This window comes from Bombina bombina, chromosome 7 (genome assembly GCF_027579735.1).
Source record: "Bombina bombina isolate aBomBom1 chromosome 7, aBomBom1.pri, whole genome shotgun sequence".
Taxonomy (NCBI): domain Eukaryota; kingdom Metazoa; phylum Chordata; class Amphibia; order Anura; family Bombinatoridae; genus Bombina; species Bombina bombina.
The window spans coordinates 472,551,788-472,570,664 of record NC_069505.1 but is presented as its reverse complement, the minus strand read 5'-3'; the positions used below and the strand labels follow the sequence as shown (position 1 = coordinate 472,570,664).

At 41.4% G+C, this 18,877-nt stretch overlaps 1 protein-coding gene across 4 annotated transcripts in view; it reads left to right on the top strand.

Annotated features, from left to right (window-relative positions):
* The window catches only part of LOC128666755 (oocyte zinc finger protein XlCOF7.1-like), a 278,254-nt gene that overhangs the window by 65,910 nt on the left and 193,467 nt on the right, over nucleotides 1-18,877 (top strand). For all 4 annotated transcript variants that reach the window (XM_053721526.1, XM_053721524.1, XM_053721523.1 and 1 more), the window contains one exon: nucleotides 17,673-17,780. In XM_053721526.1, the coding sequence (XP_053577501.1) occupies nucleotides 17,673-17,780 (108 nt within the window). The remainder of the gene's footprint in view (nucleotides 1-17,672; nucleotides 17,781-18,877) is intronic.

Below are 18,877 nucleotides of genomic sequence, written 5' to 3'. Positions count from 1 at the left end.
CTCAGACACAATAGCTACAGGTGAGAGTGCATGTATGTTGTGTCTCAGACACAATAGTTACAGGTGAGAGTGCATGTATGTTGTGTCTCAGACACAATAGTTACAGATGAGAGTGCATGTATGTTGTGTCTCAGACACAAGAGTTACAGGTGAGAGTGCATGTATGTTATGTCTCAGACACGAGTTACAGGTGAGAGTGCATGTATGTTGTGTGTCAGACACAATAGTTACAGGTGAGAGTGCATGTATGTTGTTTCTCAGACACGAGTTACAGGTGAGAGTGCATGTATGTTGTTTCTCAGACACGAGTTACAGGTGAGAGTGTATGTATGTTGTGTCTCAGACACAATAGTTACAGGTGAGAGTGCATGTATGTTGTGTCTCAGACACAATAGTTACAGGTGAGAGTGCATGTATGTTGTGTCTGAGGGTTACAGGTGAGAGTGCATGTATGTTGTGTCTCAGACACAAGAGTTACAGGTGAGAGTGCATGTATGTTGTGTCTCAGACACAATAGTTACAGGTGAGAGTGCATGTATGTTGTGTCTCAGACACAATAGTTACAGGTGAGAGTGTATGTATGTTGTGTCTGAGACAATAGTTACAGGTGAGAGTGCATGTATGTTGTGTCTCAGACACAAGAGTTATAGGTGAGAGTGCATGTATGTTGTGTGTCAGACACAATAGTTACAGGTGAGAGTGCATGTATGTTATGTCTCACACAATAGTTACAGGTGAGAGTGCATGTATGTTGTGTGTCAGACACAATAGTTACAGGTGAGAGTGCATGTATGTTGTGTGTCAGACACAATAGTTACAGGTGAGAGTGCATGTATGTTATGTCTCAGACACAATAGTTACAGGTGAGAGTGCATGTATGTTATGTCTCACACAATAGTTACAGGTGAGAGTGCTTGTATGTTGTGTGTCAGACACAATAGTTACAGGTGAGAGTGCATGTATGTTGTGTCTCAGACACAAGTTACATGTGAGAGTGCATGTATGGTTGTGTCTCAGACACAATAGTTACAGGTGAGAGTGCATGTATGTTGTGTCTCAGACACAATAGTTACAGGTGAGAGTGCATGTATGTTGTGTCTCAGACACAATAGTTACAGGTGAGAGTGCATGTATGTTATGTCTCACACAATAGTTACAGGTGAGAGTGTATGTATGTTGTGTCTCAGACACAATAGTTATAGGTGAGAGTGCATGTATGTTGTGTCTCAGACACAATAGTTACAGGTGAGAGTGCATGTATGTTGTGTCTCAGACACAATAGTTACAGGTGAGAGTGCATGTATGTTGTGTCTCAGACACAATAGTTACAGGTGAGAGTGCATGTATGTTGTGTCTCAGACACAATAGTTACAGGTGAGAGTTCATGTATGTTGTGTCTCAGACACAATAGTTACAGGTGAGAGTGCATGTATGTTATGTCTCACACAATAGTTACAGGTGAGAGTGTATGTATGTTGTGTCTCAGACACAATAGTTATAGGTGAGAGTGCATGTATGTTATGTCTCAGACACAATAGTTACAGGTGAGAGTGCATGTATGTTGTGTCTCAGACACAATAGTTACAGGTGAGAGTGCATGTATGTTGTGTCTGAGGGTTACAGGTGAGAGTGCATGTATGTTATGTCTGAGGGTTACAGGTGAGAGTGCATGTATGTTGTGTCTCAGACATAATAGTTACAGGTGAGAGTGCATGTATGTTGTGTTTCAGACACAATAGTTACAGGTGAGAGTGCATGTATGTTGTTTCTCAGACACAAGAGTTACAGGTGAGAGTGCATGTATGTTGTGTCTCAGACACAAGAGTTACAGGTGAGAGTGCATGTATGTTGTGTCTCAGATACAATAGTTACAGGTGAGAGTGCATGTATGTTGTGTCTCAGACACAATAGTTACAGGTGAGAGTGCATGTATGTTGTGTCTCAGACACAATAGTTACAGGTGAGAGTGCATGCATGTTGTGTCTCAGACACAATAGTTACAGGTGAGAGTGCATGTATGTTGTGTCTCAGACACAATAGTTACAGGTGAGAGTTCATGTATGTTGTGTTTCAGACAAAAGACTTACAGGTGAGAGTGCATGTATGTTATGTTTCACACAATAGTTACAGGTGAGAGTGCATGTGAGAGTGCATGTATGTTGTGTTTCAGACACAATAGTTACAGGTGAGAGTGCATGTATGTTGTGTCTCAGACAAAAGACTTACAGGTGAGAGTGCATGTATGTTGTGTTTCAGACACAATAGTTACAGGTGAGAGTGCATGTATGTTGTGTTTGAGGCTTACAGGTGAGAGTGCATGTATGTTATGTCACAGACACAAAATAGTTACAGGTGAGAGTGCATGTATGTTATGTCTCACACAATAGTTACAGGTGAGAGTGTATGTATGTTGTGTCTGAGACAATAGTTACAGGTGAGAGTGCATGTATGTTGTGTCTCATAGTTACAGGTGAGAGTGCATGTATGTTGTGTCTCATAGTTACAGGTGAGAGTGCATGTATGTTGTGTCTCAGACACAATAGTTACATGTGAGAGTGCATGTATGTTGTGTCTCAGACACAAGAGTTACAGGTGAGAGTGCATGTATGTTGTGTCTCAGACACAAGAGTTACAGGTGAGAGTGCATGTATGTTATGTCTCAGATACAATAGTTACAGGTGAGAGTGCATGTATGTTGTGTCTCAGACACAATAGTTACATGTGAGAGTGCATGTATGTTGTGTCTCAGACACAAGAGTTACAGGTGAGAGTGCATGTATGTTGTGTCTCAGACACAAGAGTTACAGGTGAGAGTGCATGTATGTTGTGTCTCAGACACAAGAGTTACAGGTGAGTGTGCATGTATGTTGTGTCTCAGACACAATAGTTACAGGTGAGAGTGCATGTATGTTGTGTCTCAGACACAATAGTTACAGGTGAGAGTGTATGTATGTTGTGTCTCAGACACAAGAGTTACAGGTGAGAGTGTATGTATGTTGTGTCTCAGACAATAGTTACAGGTGAGAGTGCATGTATGTTGTGTCTCAGACACAATAGTTACAGGTAAGAGTGCATGTATGTTGTGTCTCAGACACAATAGTTACAGGTAAGAGTGCATGTATGTTGTGTCTCAGACACAAGAGTTACAGGTGAGAGTGCATGTATGTTGTGTCTCAGACACAATAGTTACAGGTGAGAGTGTATGTATGTTGTGTCTCAGACACAATAGTTACAGGTGAGAGTGCATGTATGTTGTGTCTCAGACACAATAGTTACAGGTGAGAGTGCATGTATGTTGTGTCTCAGACACAAGAGTTACAGGTGAGAGTGCATGTATGTTGTGTCTCAGACACAATAGTTACATGTGAGAGTGCATGTATGTTGTGTTTCAGACACAAGAGTTACAGGTGAGAGTGCATGTATGTTGTGTCTCAGACACAAGAGTTACAGGTGAGAGTGCATGTATGTTGTGTCTCAGACACAAAAGTTACAGGTGAGAGTGCATGTATGTTGTGTCTCAGACACAATAGTTACAGATGAGAGTGCATGTATGTTGTGTCTCAGACACAAGAGTTATAGGTGAGAGTGCATGTATGTTGTGTCTCACACAATAGTTACAGGTGAGAGTGCATGTACGTTATGTCTCACACAATAGTTACAGGTAAAAGTGCATGTATGTTGTGTCTGAGACAATAGTTACAGGTGAGAGTGCATGTATGTTGTGTCTCAGACACAAGAGTTACAGGTGAGAGTGCATGTATGTTGTGTCTCAGACACAAGAGTTACAGGTGAGAGTGCATGTATGTTGTGTCTCAGACACAAGAGTTACAGGTGAGAGTGCATGTATGTTGTGTCTCAGACACAATAGTTACAGGTGAGAGTGCATGTATGTTGTGTCTCAGACACAATAGTTACAGGTGAGAGTGCATGTATGTTGTGTCTCAGACACAATAGTTACAGATGAGAGTGCATGTATGTTGTGTCTCAGACACAAGAGTTACAGGTGAGAGTGCATGTATGTTATGTCTCAGACACGAGTTACAGGTGAGAGTGCATGTATGTTGTGTGTCAGACACAATAGTTACAGGTGAGAGTGCATGTATGTTGTTTCTCAGACACGAGTTACAGGTGAGAGTGCATGTATGTTGTTTCTCAGACACGAGTTACAGGTGAGAGTGCATGTATGTTGTGTCTCAGACACAATAGTTACAGGTGAGAGTGCATGTATGTTGTGTCTCAGACACAATAGTTACAGGTGAGAGTGCATGTATGTTGTGTCTGAGGGTTACAGGTGAGAGTGCATGTATGTTATGTCTCAGACACAATAGTTACAGGTGAGAGTGCATGTATGTTATGTCTCAGACACAAGAGTTACAGGTGAGAGTGCATGTATGTTATGTCTCAGACACGAGTTACAGGTGAGAGTGCATGTATGTTGTGTGTCAGACACAATAGTTACAGGTGAGAGTGCATGTATGTTGTTTCTCAGACACGAGTTACAGGTGAGAGTGCATGTATGTTGTTTCTCAGACACGAGTTACAGGTGAGAGTGCATGTATGTTGTGTCTCAGACACAATAGTTACAGGTGAGAGTGCATGTATGTTCTGTCTCAGACACAATAGTTACAGGTGAGAGTGCATGTATGTTGTGTCTGAGGGTTACAGGTGAGAGTGCATGTATGTTATGTCTCAGACACAATAGTTACAGGTGAGAGTGCATGTATGTTGTGTCTCAGACACAATAGTTACAGGTGAGAGTGCATGTATGTTGTGTCTCAGACACAATAGTTACAGGTGAGAGTGTATGTATGTTGTGTCTGAGACAATAGTTACAGGTGAGAGTGCATGTATGTTGTGTCTCAGACACAAGAGTTATAGGTGAGAGTGCATGTATGTTGTGTGTCAGGCACAATAGTTACAGGTGAGAGTGCATGTATGTTATGTCTCACACAATAGTTACAGGTGAGAGTGCATGTATGTTGTGTGTCAGACACAATAGTTACAGGTGAGAGTGCATGTATGTTATGTCTCAGACACAATAGTTACAGGTGAGAGTGCATGTATGTTGTGTCTCAGACACAATAGTTACAGGTGAGAGTGTATGTATGTTATGTCTCACACAATAGTTACAGGTGAGAGTGCATGTATGTTGTGTCTCAGACACAAGTTACATGTGAGAGTGCATGTATGGTTGTGTCTCAGACACAATAGTTACAGGTGAGAGTGCATGTATGTTGTGTCTCAGACACAATAGTTACAGGTGAGAGTGCATGTATGTTGTGTCTCAGACACAATAGTTACAGGTGAGAGTGCATGTATGTTATGTCTCACACAATAGTTACAGGTGAGAGTGTATGTATGTTGTGTCTCAGACACAATAGTTATAGGTGAGAGTGCATGTATGTTGTGTCTCAGACACAATAGTTACAGGTGAGAGTGCATGTATGTTGTGTCTCAGACACAATAGTTACAGGTGAGAGTGCATGTATGTTGTGTCTCAGACACAATAGTTACAGGTGAGAGTGCATGTATGTTGTGTCTCAGACACAATAGTTACAGGTGAGAGTGCATGTATGTTGTGTCTCAGACACAATAGTTACAGGTGAGAGTGCATGTATGTTGTGTCTCAGACATAATAGTTACAGGTGAGAGTGCATGTATGTTGTGTCTCAGACACAATAGTTACAGGTGAGAGTTCATGTATGTTGTGTTTCAGACACGAGTTACAGGTGAAAGTGCATGTATGTTGTGTCTGAGGGTTACAGGTGAGAGTGCATGTATGTTGTGTCTCAGACACAATAGTTACAGGTGAGAGTGCATGTATGTTGTGTTTCAGACACAATAGTTACAGGTGAGAGTGCATGTATGTTATGTCTCAGACACAAGAGTTACAGGTGAGAGTGCATGTATGTTGTGTCTCAGACACAATAGTTACAGGTGAGAGTTCATGTATGTTGTGTTTCAGACAAAAGACTTACAGGTGAGAGTGCATGTATGTTATGTTTCACACAATAGTTACAGGTGAGAGTGCATGTATGTTGTGTCTCAGACACAATAGTTACAGGTGAGAGTGCATGTATGTTGTGTCTCAGACACAATAGTTACAGGTGAGAGTGCATGTATGTTGTGTCTCAGACACAATAGTTACAGATGAGAGTGCATGTATGTTGTGTCTCAGACACAAGAGTTACAGGTGAGAGTGCATGTATGTTATGTCTCAGACACGAGTTACAGGTGAGAGTGCATGTATGTTGTGTGTCAGACACAATAGTTACAGGTGAGAGTGCATGTATGTTGTTTCTCAGACACGAGTTACAGGTGAGAGTGCATGTATGTTGTTTCTCAGACACGAGTTACAGGTGAGAGTGCATGTATGTTGTGTCTCAGACACAATAGTTACAGGTGAGAGTGCATGTATGTTGTGTCTCAGACACAATAGTTACAGGTGAGAGTGCATGTATGTTGTGTCTGAGGGTTACAGGTGAGAGTGCATGTATGTTATGTCTCAGACACAATAGTTACAGGTGAGAGTGCATGTATGTTATGTCTCAGACACAAGAGTTACAGGTGAGAGTGCATGTATGTTATGTCTCAGACACGAGTTACAGGTGAGAGTGCATGTATGTTGTGTGTCAGACACAATAGTTACAGGTGAGAGTGCATGTATGTTGTTTCTCAGACACGAGTTACAGGTGAGAGTGCATGTATGTTGTTTCTCAGACACGAGTTACAGGTGAGAGTGCATGTATGTTGTGTCTCAGACACAATAGTTACAGGTGAGAGTGCATGTATGTTCTGTCTCAGACACAATAGTTACAGGTGAGAGTGCATGTATGTTGTGTCTGAGGGTTACAGGTGAGAGTGCATGTATGTTATGTCTCAGACACAATAGTTACAGGTGAGAGTGCATGTATGTTGTGTCTCAGACACAATAGTTACAGGTGAGAGTGCATGTATGTTGTGTCTCAGACACAATAGTTACAGGTGAGAGTGTATGTATGTTGTGTCTGAGACAATAGTTACAGGTGAGAGTGCATGTATGTTGTGTCTCAGACACAAGAGTTATAGGTGAGAGTGCATGTATGTTGTGTGTCAGGCACAATAGTTACAGGTGAGAGTGCATGTATGTTATGTCTCACACAATAGTTACAGGTGAGAGTGCATGTATGTTGTGTGTCAGACACAATAGTTACAGGTGAGAGTGCATGTATGTTATGTCTCAGACACAATAGTTACAGGTGAGAGTGCATGTATGTTGTGTCTCAGACACAATAGTTACAGGTGAGAGTGTATGTATGTTATGTCTCACACAATAGTTACAGGTGAGAGTGCATGTATGTTGTGTCTCAGACACAAGTTACATGTGAGAGTGCATGTATGGTTGTGTCTCAGACACAATAGTTACAGGTGAGAGTGCATGTATGTTGTGTCTCAGACACAATAGTTACAGGTGAGAGTGCATGTATGTTGTGTCTCAGACACAATAGTTACAGGTGAGAGTGCATGTATGTTATGTCTCACACAATAGTTACAGGTGAGAGTGTATGTATGTTGTGTCTCAGACACAATAGTTATAGGTGAGAGTGCATGTATGTTGTGTCTCAGACACAATAGTTACAGGTGAGAGTGCATGTATGTTGTGTCTCAGACACAATAGTTACAGGTGAGAGTGCATGTATGTTGTGTCTCAGACACAATAGTTACAGGTGAGAGTGCATGTATGTTGTGTCTCAGACACAATAGTTACAGGTGAGAGTGCATGTATGTTGTGTCTCAGACACAATAGTTACAGGTGAGAGTGCATGTATGTTGTGTCTCAGACATAATAGTTACAGGTGAGAGTGCATGTATGTTGTGTCTCAGACACAATAGTTACAGGTGAGAGTTCATGTATGTTGTGTTTCAGACACGAGTTACAGGTGAAAGTGCATGTATGTTGTGTCTGAGGGTTACAGGTGAGAGTGCATGTATGTTGTGTCTCAGACACAATAGTTACAGGTGAGAGTGCATGTATGTTGTGTTTCAGACACAATAGTTACAGGTGAGAGTGCATGTATGTTATGTCTCAGACACAAGAGTTACAGGTGAGAGTGCATGTATGTTGTGTCTCAGACACAATAGTTACAGGTGAGAGTTCATGTATGTTGTGTTTCAGACAAAAGACTTACAGGTGAGAGTGCATGTATGTTATGTTTCACACAATAGTTACAGGTGAGAGTGCATGTATGTTGTGTCTCAGACACAATAGTTACAGGTGGGAGTGCATGTATGTTGTGTCTCAGACACAATAGTTACAGGTGAGAGTGCATGTATGTTGTGTCTCAGACGTAATAGTTACAGGTGAGAGTGCATGTATGTTGTGTCTCAGACACAATAGTTACAGGTGAGAGTGCATGTATGTTGTGTCTCAGACATAATAGTTACAGGTGAGAGTGCATGTATGTTGTGTCTCAGACACAATAGTTACAGGTGAGAGTTCATGTATGTTGTGTTTCAGACACGAGTTACAGGTGAAAGTGCATGTATGTTGTGTCTGAGGGTTACAGGTGAGAGTGCATGTATGTTGTGTCTCAGACACAATAGTTACAGGTGAGAGTGCATGTATGTTGTGTTTCAGACACAATAGTTACAGGTGAGAGTGCATGTATGTTATGTCTCACACAATAGTTACAGGTGAGAGTGCATGTATGTTGTGTCTCAGACACAAGAGTTACAGGTGAGAGTGCATGTATGTTGTGTCTCAGACACAAGAGTTACAGGTGAGAGTGCATGTATGTTGTGTCTCAGACACAAGAGTTACAGGTGAGAGTGCATGTATGTTGTTTCTCAGACACAATAGTTACAGGTGAGAGTGCATGTATGTTTTGTCTCAGACACAATAGTTACAGGTGAGAGTGCATGTATGTCATGTCTTACACAATAGTTACAGGTGAGAGTGCATGTATGTTTTGTCTCAGACACAAGAGTTACAGGTGAGAGTGCATGTATGTTATGTCTCACACAATAGTTACAGGTGAGAGTTCATGTATGTTGTGTCTCAGACACAAGAGTTACAGGTGAGAGTGCATGTATGTTGTGTCTGAGACAATAGTTACAGGTGAGAGTGCATGTATGTTGTGTCTCAGACACAAGAGTTACAGGTGAGAGTGCATGTATGTTGTGTGTCAGACACAATAGTTACAGGTGAGAGTGCATGTATGTTTTGTCTGAGACACAATAGTTACAGGTGAGAGTGCATGTATGTTGTGTCTCAGACACAATAGTTACAGGTGAGAGTGCATGTATGTTGCGTCTCAGACACAATAGTTACAGGTGAGAGTGTATGTATGTTGTGTCTGAGACAATAGTTACAGGTGAGAGTGCATGTATGTTGTGTCTCAGACACAAGAGTTACAGGTGAGAGTGCATGTATGTTGTGTGTCAGACACAATAGTTACAGGTGAGAGTGCATGTATGTTGTTTCTCAGACACGAGTTACATGTGAGAGTGCATGTATGGTTGTGTCTCAGACACAATAGTTACAGGTGAGAGTTCATGTATGTTATGTCTCACACAATAGTTACAGGTAAAAGTGTATGTATGTTGTGTCTCAGACACAATAGTTATAGGTGAGAGTGCATGTATGTTGTGTCTCAGACACAATAGTTACAGGTGAGAGTGCATGTATGTTGTGTCTCAGACACAATAGTTATAGGTGAGAGTGCATGTATGTTGTGTCTCAGACACAATAGTTACAGGTGAGAGTGCATGTATGTTGTGTCTCAGACACAATAGTTACAGGTGAGAGTGCATGTATGTTGTGTCTCAGACACAATAGTTACAGGTGAGAGTGCATGTATGTTGTGTCTCAGACACAATAGTTACAGGTGAGAGTGCATGTATGTTGTGTCTCAGACACAATAGTTACAGGTGAGAGTGCATGTATGTTGTGTCTCAGACATAATAGTTACAGGTGAGAGTGCATGTATGTTGTGTCTCAGACACAATAGTTACAGGTGAGAGTTCATGTATGTTGTGTTTCAGACACGAGTTACAGGTGAAAGTGCATGTATGTTGTGTCTGAGGGTTACAGGTGAGAGTGCATGTATGTTGTGTCTCAGACACAATAGTTACAGGTGAGAGTGCATGTATGTTGTGTTTCAGACACAATAGTTACAGGTGAGAGTGCATGTATGTTATGTCTCAGACACAAGAGTTACAGGTGAGAGTGCATGTATGTTGTGTCTCAGACACAATAGTTACAGGTGAGAGTTCATGTATGTTGTGTTTCAGACAAAAGACTTACAGGTGAGAGTGCATGTATGTTATGTTTCACACAATAGTTACAGGTGAGAGTGCATGTATGTTGTGTCTCAGACACAATAGTTACAGGTGAGAGTGCATGTATGTTGTGTCTCAGACACAATAGTTACAGGTGAGAGTGCATGTATGTTGTGTCTCAGACATAATAGTTACAGGTGAGAGTGCATGTATGTTGTGTCTCAGACACAATAGTTACAGGTGAGAGTGCATGTATGTTGTGTCTCAGACATAATAGTTACAGGTGAGAGTGCATGTATGTTGTGTCTCAGACACAATAGTTACAGGTGAGAGTTCATGTATGTTGTGTTTCAGACACGAGTTACAGGTGAAAGTGCATGTATGTTGTGTCTGAGGGTTACAGGTGAGAGTGCATGTATGTTGTGTCTCAGACACAATAGTTACAGGTGAGAGTGCATGTATGTTGTGTTTCAGACACAATAGTTACAGGTGAGAGTGCATGTATGTTATGTCTCACACAATAGTTACAGGTGAGAGTGCATGTATGTTGTGTCTCAGACACAAGAGTTACAGGTGAGAGTGCATGTATGTTGTGTCTCAGACACAAGAGTTACAGGTGAGAGTGCATGTATGTTGTGTCTCAGACACAAGAGTTACAGGTGAGAGTGCATGTATGTTGTTTCTCAGACACAATAGTTACAGGTGAGAGTGCATGTATGTTTTGTCTCAGACACAATAGTTACAGGTGAGAGTGCATGTATGTCATGTCTTACACAATAGTTACAGGTGAGAGTGCATGTATGTTTTGTCTCAGACACAAGAGTTACAGGTGAGAGTGTATGTATGTTGTGTCTGAGACAATAGTTACAGGTGAGAGTGCATGTATGTTGTGTCTCAGACACAAGAGTTACAGGTGAGAGTGCATGTATGTTGTGTGTCAGACACAATAGTTACAGGTGAGAGTGCATGTATGTTTTGTCTGAGACACAATAGTTACAGGTGAGAGTGCATGTATGTTGTGTCTCAGACACAATAGTTACAGGTGAGAGTGCATGTATGTTGTGTCTCAGACACAATAGTTACAGGTGAGAGTGTATGTATGTTGTGTCTGAGACAATAGTTACAGGTGAGAGTGCATGTATGTTGTGTCTCAGACACAAGAGTTACAGGTGAGAGTGCATGTATGTTGTGTGTCAGACACAATAGTTACAGGTGAGAGTGCATGTATGTTGTTTCTCAGACACGAGTTACATGTGAGAGTGCATGTATGGTTGTGTCTCAGACACAATAGTTACAGGTGAGAGTTCATGTATGTTATGTCTCACACAATAGTTACAGGTAAAAGTGTATGTATGTTGTGTCTCAGACACAATAGTTATAGGTGAGAGTGCATGTATGTTGTGTCTCAGACACAATAGTTACAGGTGAGAGTGCATGTATGTTGTGTCTCAGACACAATAGTTACAGGTGAGAGTGCATGTATGTTGTGTCTCAGACACAATAGTTACAGGTGAGAGTGCATATATGTTGTGTCTCAGACACAATAGTTACAGGTGAGAGTGCATGTATGTTGTTTCTCAGACACAATAGTTACAGGTGAGAGTGCATGTATGTTGTGTCTCAGACACAATAGTTACAGGTGAGAGTTCATGTATGTTGTGTTTCAGACACAAGAGTTACAGGTGAAAGTGCATGTATGTTGTGTCTGAGGGTTACAGGTGAGAGTGCATGTATGTTATGTCTGAGGGTTACAGGTGAGAGTGCATGTATGTTGTGTCTCAGACACAATATTTACAGGTGAGAGTGCATGTATGTTGTGTTTCAGACACAAGAGTTACAGGTGAGAGTGCATGTATGTTGTGTCTCAGACACAAGAGTTACAGGTGAGAGTGCATGTATGTTGTGTCTCAGATACAATAGTTACAGGTGAGAGTGCATGTATGTTGTGTCTCAGACACAATAGTTACAGGTGAGAGTGCATGTATGTTGTGTCTCAGACACAATAGTTACAGGTGAGAGTGCATGTATGTTGTGTCTCAGACACAATAGTTACAGGTGAGAGTTCATGTATGTTGTGTTTCAGACAAAAGACTTACAGGTGAGAGTGCATGTATGTTATGTTTCACACAATAGTTACAGGTGAGAGTGCATGTATGTTGTGTCTGAGGGTTACAGGTGAGAGTGCATGTATGTTATGTCTGAGGGATACAGGTGAGAGTGCATGTATGTTGTGTCTCAGACACAATAGTTACAGGTGAGAGTGCATGTATGTTGTGTTTCAGACACAAGAGTTACAGGTGAGAGTGCATGTATGTTGTGTCTCAGACAAAAGACTTACAGGTGAGAGTGCATGTATGTTATGTTTCACACAATAGTTACAGGTGAGAGTGTATGTATGTTGTGTCTGAGACAATAGTTACAGGTGAGAGTGCATGTATGTTGTGTCTCATAGTTACAGGTGAGAGTGCATGTATGTTGTTTCTCAGACACAATAGTTACAGGTGAGAGTGCATGTATGTTTTGTCTCAGACACAATAGTTACAGGTGAGAGTGCATGTATGTCATGTCTTACACAATAGTTACAGGTGAGAGTGCATGTATGTTGTTTCTCAGACACGAGTTACAGGTGAGAGTGTATGTATGTTGTGTCTGAGACAATAGTTACAGGTGAGAGTGCATGTATGTTGTGTCTCAGACACAATAGTTACAGGTGAGAGTGCATGTATGTTGTGTCTGAGACAATAGTTACAGGTGAGAGTGCATGTATGTTGTGTCTCAGACACAAGAGTTACAGGTGAGAGTGCATGTATGTTGTGTGTCAGACACAATAGTTACAGGTGAGAGTGCATGTATGTTTTGTCTGAGACACAATAGTTACAGGTGAGAGTGCATGTATGTTGTGTCTCAGACACAATAGTTACAGGTGAGAGTGCATGTATGTTGTGTCTCAGACACAATAGTTACAGGTGAGAGTGTATGTATGTTGTGTCTGAGACAATAGTTACAGGTGAGAGTGCATGTATGTTGTGTCTCAGACACAAGAGTTACAGGTGAGAGTGCATGTATGTTGTGTGTCAGACACAATAGTTACAGGTGAGAGTGCATGTATGTTGTGTCTCAGACGCGAGTTACATGTGAGAGTGCATGTATGGTTGTGTCTCAGACACAATAGTTACAGGTGAGAGTGCATGTATGTTGTTTCTCAGACACGAGTTACATGTGAGAGTGCATGTATGGTTGTGTCTCAGACACAATAGTTACAGGTGAGAGTGCATGTATGTTATGTCTCACACAATAGTTACAGGTAAAAGTGCATGTATGTTGTGTCTGAGACAATAGTTACAGGTGAGAGTGCATGTATGTTGTGTCTCAGACACAATAGTTACAGGTGAGAGTGCATGTATGTTGTGTCTCAGACACAATAGTTACAGGTGAGAGTGCATGTATGTTGTGTCTCAGACACAATAGTTACAGGTGAGAGTGCATGTATGTTGTGTCTCAGACACAATAGTTACAGGTGAGAGTTCATGTATGTTGTGTTTCAGACACAAGAGTTACAGGTGAAAGTGCATGTATGTTGTGTCTGAGGGTTACAGGTGAGAGTGCATGTATGTTATGTCTGAGGGTTACAGGTGAGAGTGCATGTATGTTGTGTCTCAGACACAATAGTTACAGGTGAGAGTGCATGTATGTTGTGTTTCAGACACAATAGTTACAGGTGAGAGTGCATGTATGTTGTGTCTCAGACACAAGAGTTACAGGTGAGAGTGCATGTATGTTGTGTCTCAGATACAATAGTTACAGGTGAGAGTGCATGTATGTTGTGTCTCAGACACAATAGTTACAGGTGAGAGTGCATGTATGTTGTGTCTCAGATACAATAGTTACAGGTGAGAGTGCATGTATGTTGTGTCTCAGACACAATAGTTACAGGTGAGAGTGCATGTATGTTGTGTCTCAGACACAATAGTTACAGGTGAGAGTGCATGTATGTTGTGTCTCAGACACAGGAGTTACAGGTGAGAGTGCATGTATGTTGTGTCTCAGATACAATAGTTACAGGTGAGAGTGCATGTATGTTGTGTCTCAGACACAATAGTTACAGGTGAGAGTGCATGTATGTTGTGTCTCAGACACAATAGTTACAGGTGAGAGTGCATGTATGTTGTGTCTCAGACACAATAGTTACAGGTGAGAGTTCATGTATGTTGTGTTTCAGACACAAGAGTTACAGGTGAGAGTGCATGTATGTTGTGTCTGAGGGTTACAGGTGAGAGTGCATGTATGTTATGTCTGAGGGTTACAGGTGAGAGTGCATGTATGTTGTGTCTCAGACAAAAGACTTACAGGTGAGAGTGCATGTATGTTATGTTTTACATAATAGTTACAGGTGAGAGTGCATGTATGTTGTGTCTGAGACACAAGAGTTACAGGTGAGAGTGCATGTATGTTGTGTCTCATAGTTACAGGTGAGAGTGCATGTATGTTATGTCTCAGACTCAATAGTTACCGGTGAGAGTGCATGTATGTTTTGTCTCAGACACAATAGTTACAGGTGAGAGTGCATGTATGTTGTGTCTCAGACACAATAGTTACAGGTGAGAGTGCATGTATGTTGTGTGTCAGACACAATAGTTACAGGTGAGAGTGCATGTATGTTGTTTCTCAGACACGAGTTACAGGTGAGAGTGCATGTATTTTGTGTCTCAGACACGAGTTATAGGTGAGAGTGCATGTATGTTGTGTCTCAGACACGAGTTACAGGTGAGAGTGTATGTATGTTGTGTCTCAGACACGAGTTATAGGTGAGAGTGCATGTATGTTGTGTCTCAGACACGAGTTACAGGTGAGAGTGTATGTATGTTGTGTCTCAGACACGAGTTATAGGTGAGAGTGCATGGTATGTTGTGTCTCAGACACGAGTTATAGGTGAGAGTGCATGTATGTTGTGTCTCAGACACGAGTTACAGGTGAGAGTGCATGTATGTTGTGTCTCAGACACAATAGTTACAGGTGAGAGTGCATGTATGTTATGTCTGAGGGTTACAGGTGAGAGTGCATGTATGTTGTGTCTCAGACACAATAGTTACAGGTGAGAGTGCATGTATGTTGTGTCTCAGACACAAGAGTTACAGGTGAGAGTGCATGTATGTTGTGTCTCAGACACAAGAGTTACAGGTGAGAGTGCATGTATGTTGTGTCTCAGACACAAGAGTTACAGGTGAGAGTGCATGTATGTTGTTTCTCAGACACGAGTTACAGGTGAGAGTGTATGTATGTTGTGTCTCAGACACAATAGTTACAGGTGAGAGTGCATGCATGTTGTGTCTGACGGTTACAGGTGAGAGTGCATGTATGTTATGTCTCAGACACAATAGTTACCGGTGAGAGTGCATGTATGTTTTGTCTCAGACACAATAGTTACAGGTGAGAGTGCATGTATGTTGTGTCTCAGACACAAGAGTTACAGGTGAGAGTGCATGTATGTTGTGTGTCAGACACGAGTTACAGGTGAGAGTGTATGTATGTTGTGTCTCAGACACGAGTTATAGGTGAGAGTGCATGTATGTTGTGTCTCAGACACGAGTTACAGGTGAGAGTGTATGTATGTTGTGTCTCAGACACGAGTTATAGGTGAGAGTGCATGTATGTTGTGTCTCAGACACGAGTTACAGGTGAGAGTGCATGTATGTTGTGTCTCAGACACAATAGTTACAGGTGAGAGTGCATGTATGTTATGTCTGAGGGTTACAGGTGAGAGTGCATGTATGTTGTGTCTCAGACACAATAGTTACAGGTGAGAGTGCATGTATGTTGTGTCTCAGACACAAGAGTTACAGGTGAGAGTGCATGTATGTTGGGTCTCAGACACGAGTTACAGGTGAGAGTGCATGTATGTTGTGTCTCAGACACAATAGTTACAGGTGAGAGTGCATGTATGTTATGTCTGAGGGTTACAGGTGAGAGTGCATGTATGTTGTGTCTCAGACACAATAGTTACAGGTGAGAGTGCATGTATGTTGTGTCTCAGACACGAGTTACAGGTGAGAGTGTATGTATGTTGTGTCTCAGACACAATAGTTACAGGTGAGAGTGTATGTATGTTGTGTCTCAGACACAATAGTTACAGGTGAGAGTTCATGTATGTTATGTCTCAGACACAATAGTTACAGGTGAGAGTGCATGTATGTTGTGTCTCAGACACAATAGTTACAGGTGAGAGTGCATGTATGTTGTGTCTGAGGGTTACAGGTGAGAGTGCATGTATGTTATGTCTCAGACACAATAGTTACAGGTGAGAGTGCATGTATGTTGTGTCTCAGACACAAGAGTTACAGGTGAGAGTGCATGTATGTTGTGTCTCAGACACAAGAGTTACAGGTGAGAGTGCATGTATGTTGGGTCTCAGACACAAGAGTTACAGGTGAGAGTGCATGTATGTTGTTTCTCAGACACAATAGTTACAGGTGAGAGTGCATGTATGTTGTGTCTCAGACACAATAGTTACAGGTGAGAGTGCATGTATGTTATGTCTCACACAATAGTTACAGGTGAGAGTGTATGTATGTTGTGTCTCAGACACAATAGTTACAGGTGAGAGTGCATGTATGTTGTGTCTCAGATACAATAGTTACAGGTGAGAGTGCATGTATGTTATGTCTGAGACAGAATAGTTACAGGTGAGAGTGCATGTATGTTGTGTCTGAGACAATAGTTACAGGTGAGAATGCATGTATGTTGTGTCGCAGACACAATAGTTACAGGTGAGAGTGCATGTATGTTGTGACTAAGATACTTGGGTTACAAGTAAGTTTGTAAAGTAAAATTAAAGGGATTGGATAGAGCAGGCAATTTTCCAATTCCTTTATGAAAGTGTAATCCTAGGTGAGCTCAGGAACGTGCACGTGTCTTTAGCTTTCTTGCAGCAGTGTTTACAACAATGTTTATAGCAAAGTGTAGGGCAACAGTAAGTGTACATGTGACATGTCTGAAGAATGCAGAGCATAGGTGAGTCTACGTGTGTCAGTCAGAATCCAAAATCATGCAATATCCAGCCTCAAAAAACTGTTAAAAGACCTTTATTGTTTAGCTGGGTCCATTGGTACAAACCAACAACTTTCAGGTCTACGATAGGGCCTTAGTCATGACTAAGAGCCTGTTGTAGACCTGAAACGTTGTTGGTTTGTACCTATGGACCCAGCTAAAGAATAAAGGTCTTTTAACAGTTTTTTGAGGCTGTATATTGCATGATTTTGGATTCGGAGACTTGGCAAGTCTTTATTCTGTGCCTCGTTATCAAGGGTGTGCTGTCTTCCACCTTCTGGATATTTTGAGTGTACGTGTGTGACATTGAGTTTTACATCATCCTTGTGCAGTGCTAAAATGTGACCATAGTTATATGATCTATACAGGTGATGTTAAGACTGGAGTCACACTTAATGCCAAACAAACAACTGATCTGTCTGTAGAGAGTCATCGGTTAGCTGTGAAGCAGGAAATCAGTGAAAATATCAGTACCGGTGAGTGCACGTGTGTGATGTGTCTGAGGGGTACAGATCACCTGTCTCACTAAGCACAGATAGGTCTTTATTGGGGGGAAGAAACTTTTATTTTAAAAACCCTCAACTCCTAATAAAACAGATTGGCATAGCTTACAAGTGAAGCAATGTGTTTTTATCACTCATGGGAGCTTTCTGTGCTCAAGGTAAAAAATCTGCTCTCCCATTACAAGTTGAAAGCTTCTACGTGAAGGACTCAGGTGGGCTAACATCAGGCCAAAAGTGCATTAGACTTTAATTTAATATATATATATATATATATATATATATATATATATATATATATATATATATATATATATATATATATATATATACGTGTGTGTGTGTGTGATCCATTACTCCTGGGAATTACTTTTCCCTACCACTAGGAGATGGGACAGATTCCCATACCCCAAGAGCTCTATAAAACCCCTCCCACCTCACAGGTACCTCAGTCTTGTCTTTGCCCATGCGGGAGGTGGTTAAAGAATGTAGATGTGCATTTGATTCTTCAGAAAGAGGGGGTGTCAGTCTATGTTGAGGCCTCTTTTTTTGTCACAAACCTTCCATTTATTTTTTTGATATATATATATATCAAGTATTATAACAATAAAAAATACAAATTGCAATTAGACTAAGATAAGAAAAGTTCTAATATGCACTTGTGTGCGGCGCCTCCAATAGGACCAAAGGAAATGTGACTTAGGCATATAGTAATATTTGTTGTTTACAATTCCTAGGATAAGGATGGTCCTTATGCGACAGGTTCAGACCAGTAGATGTCTGGCATATAATATGCAAAAGCCAAGAGTCACAAATAGTGAGGCAGATTTAGAATACAGACAGTGTAAGTACTTATATTATCCCTCCAGCTGGATGCAGGTGCTGTTGGTACGCTACAGTAGCGTGTGTGTCAGCCGTTATTCCCCTCTATGTCTGCCTGGTACGTGTCGTTTAATATGCTGTGGACAACTTCTTTTTGCGATTCCAGTCAAGCGATGAAGCCCTCCGGTCTTGTCAGCAGGGAATGTCCACAATGTGCAAACACGTCTTCTCAGTGGGCCCTCCACCTATTT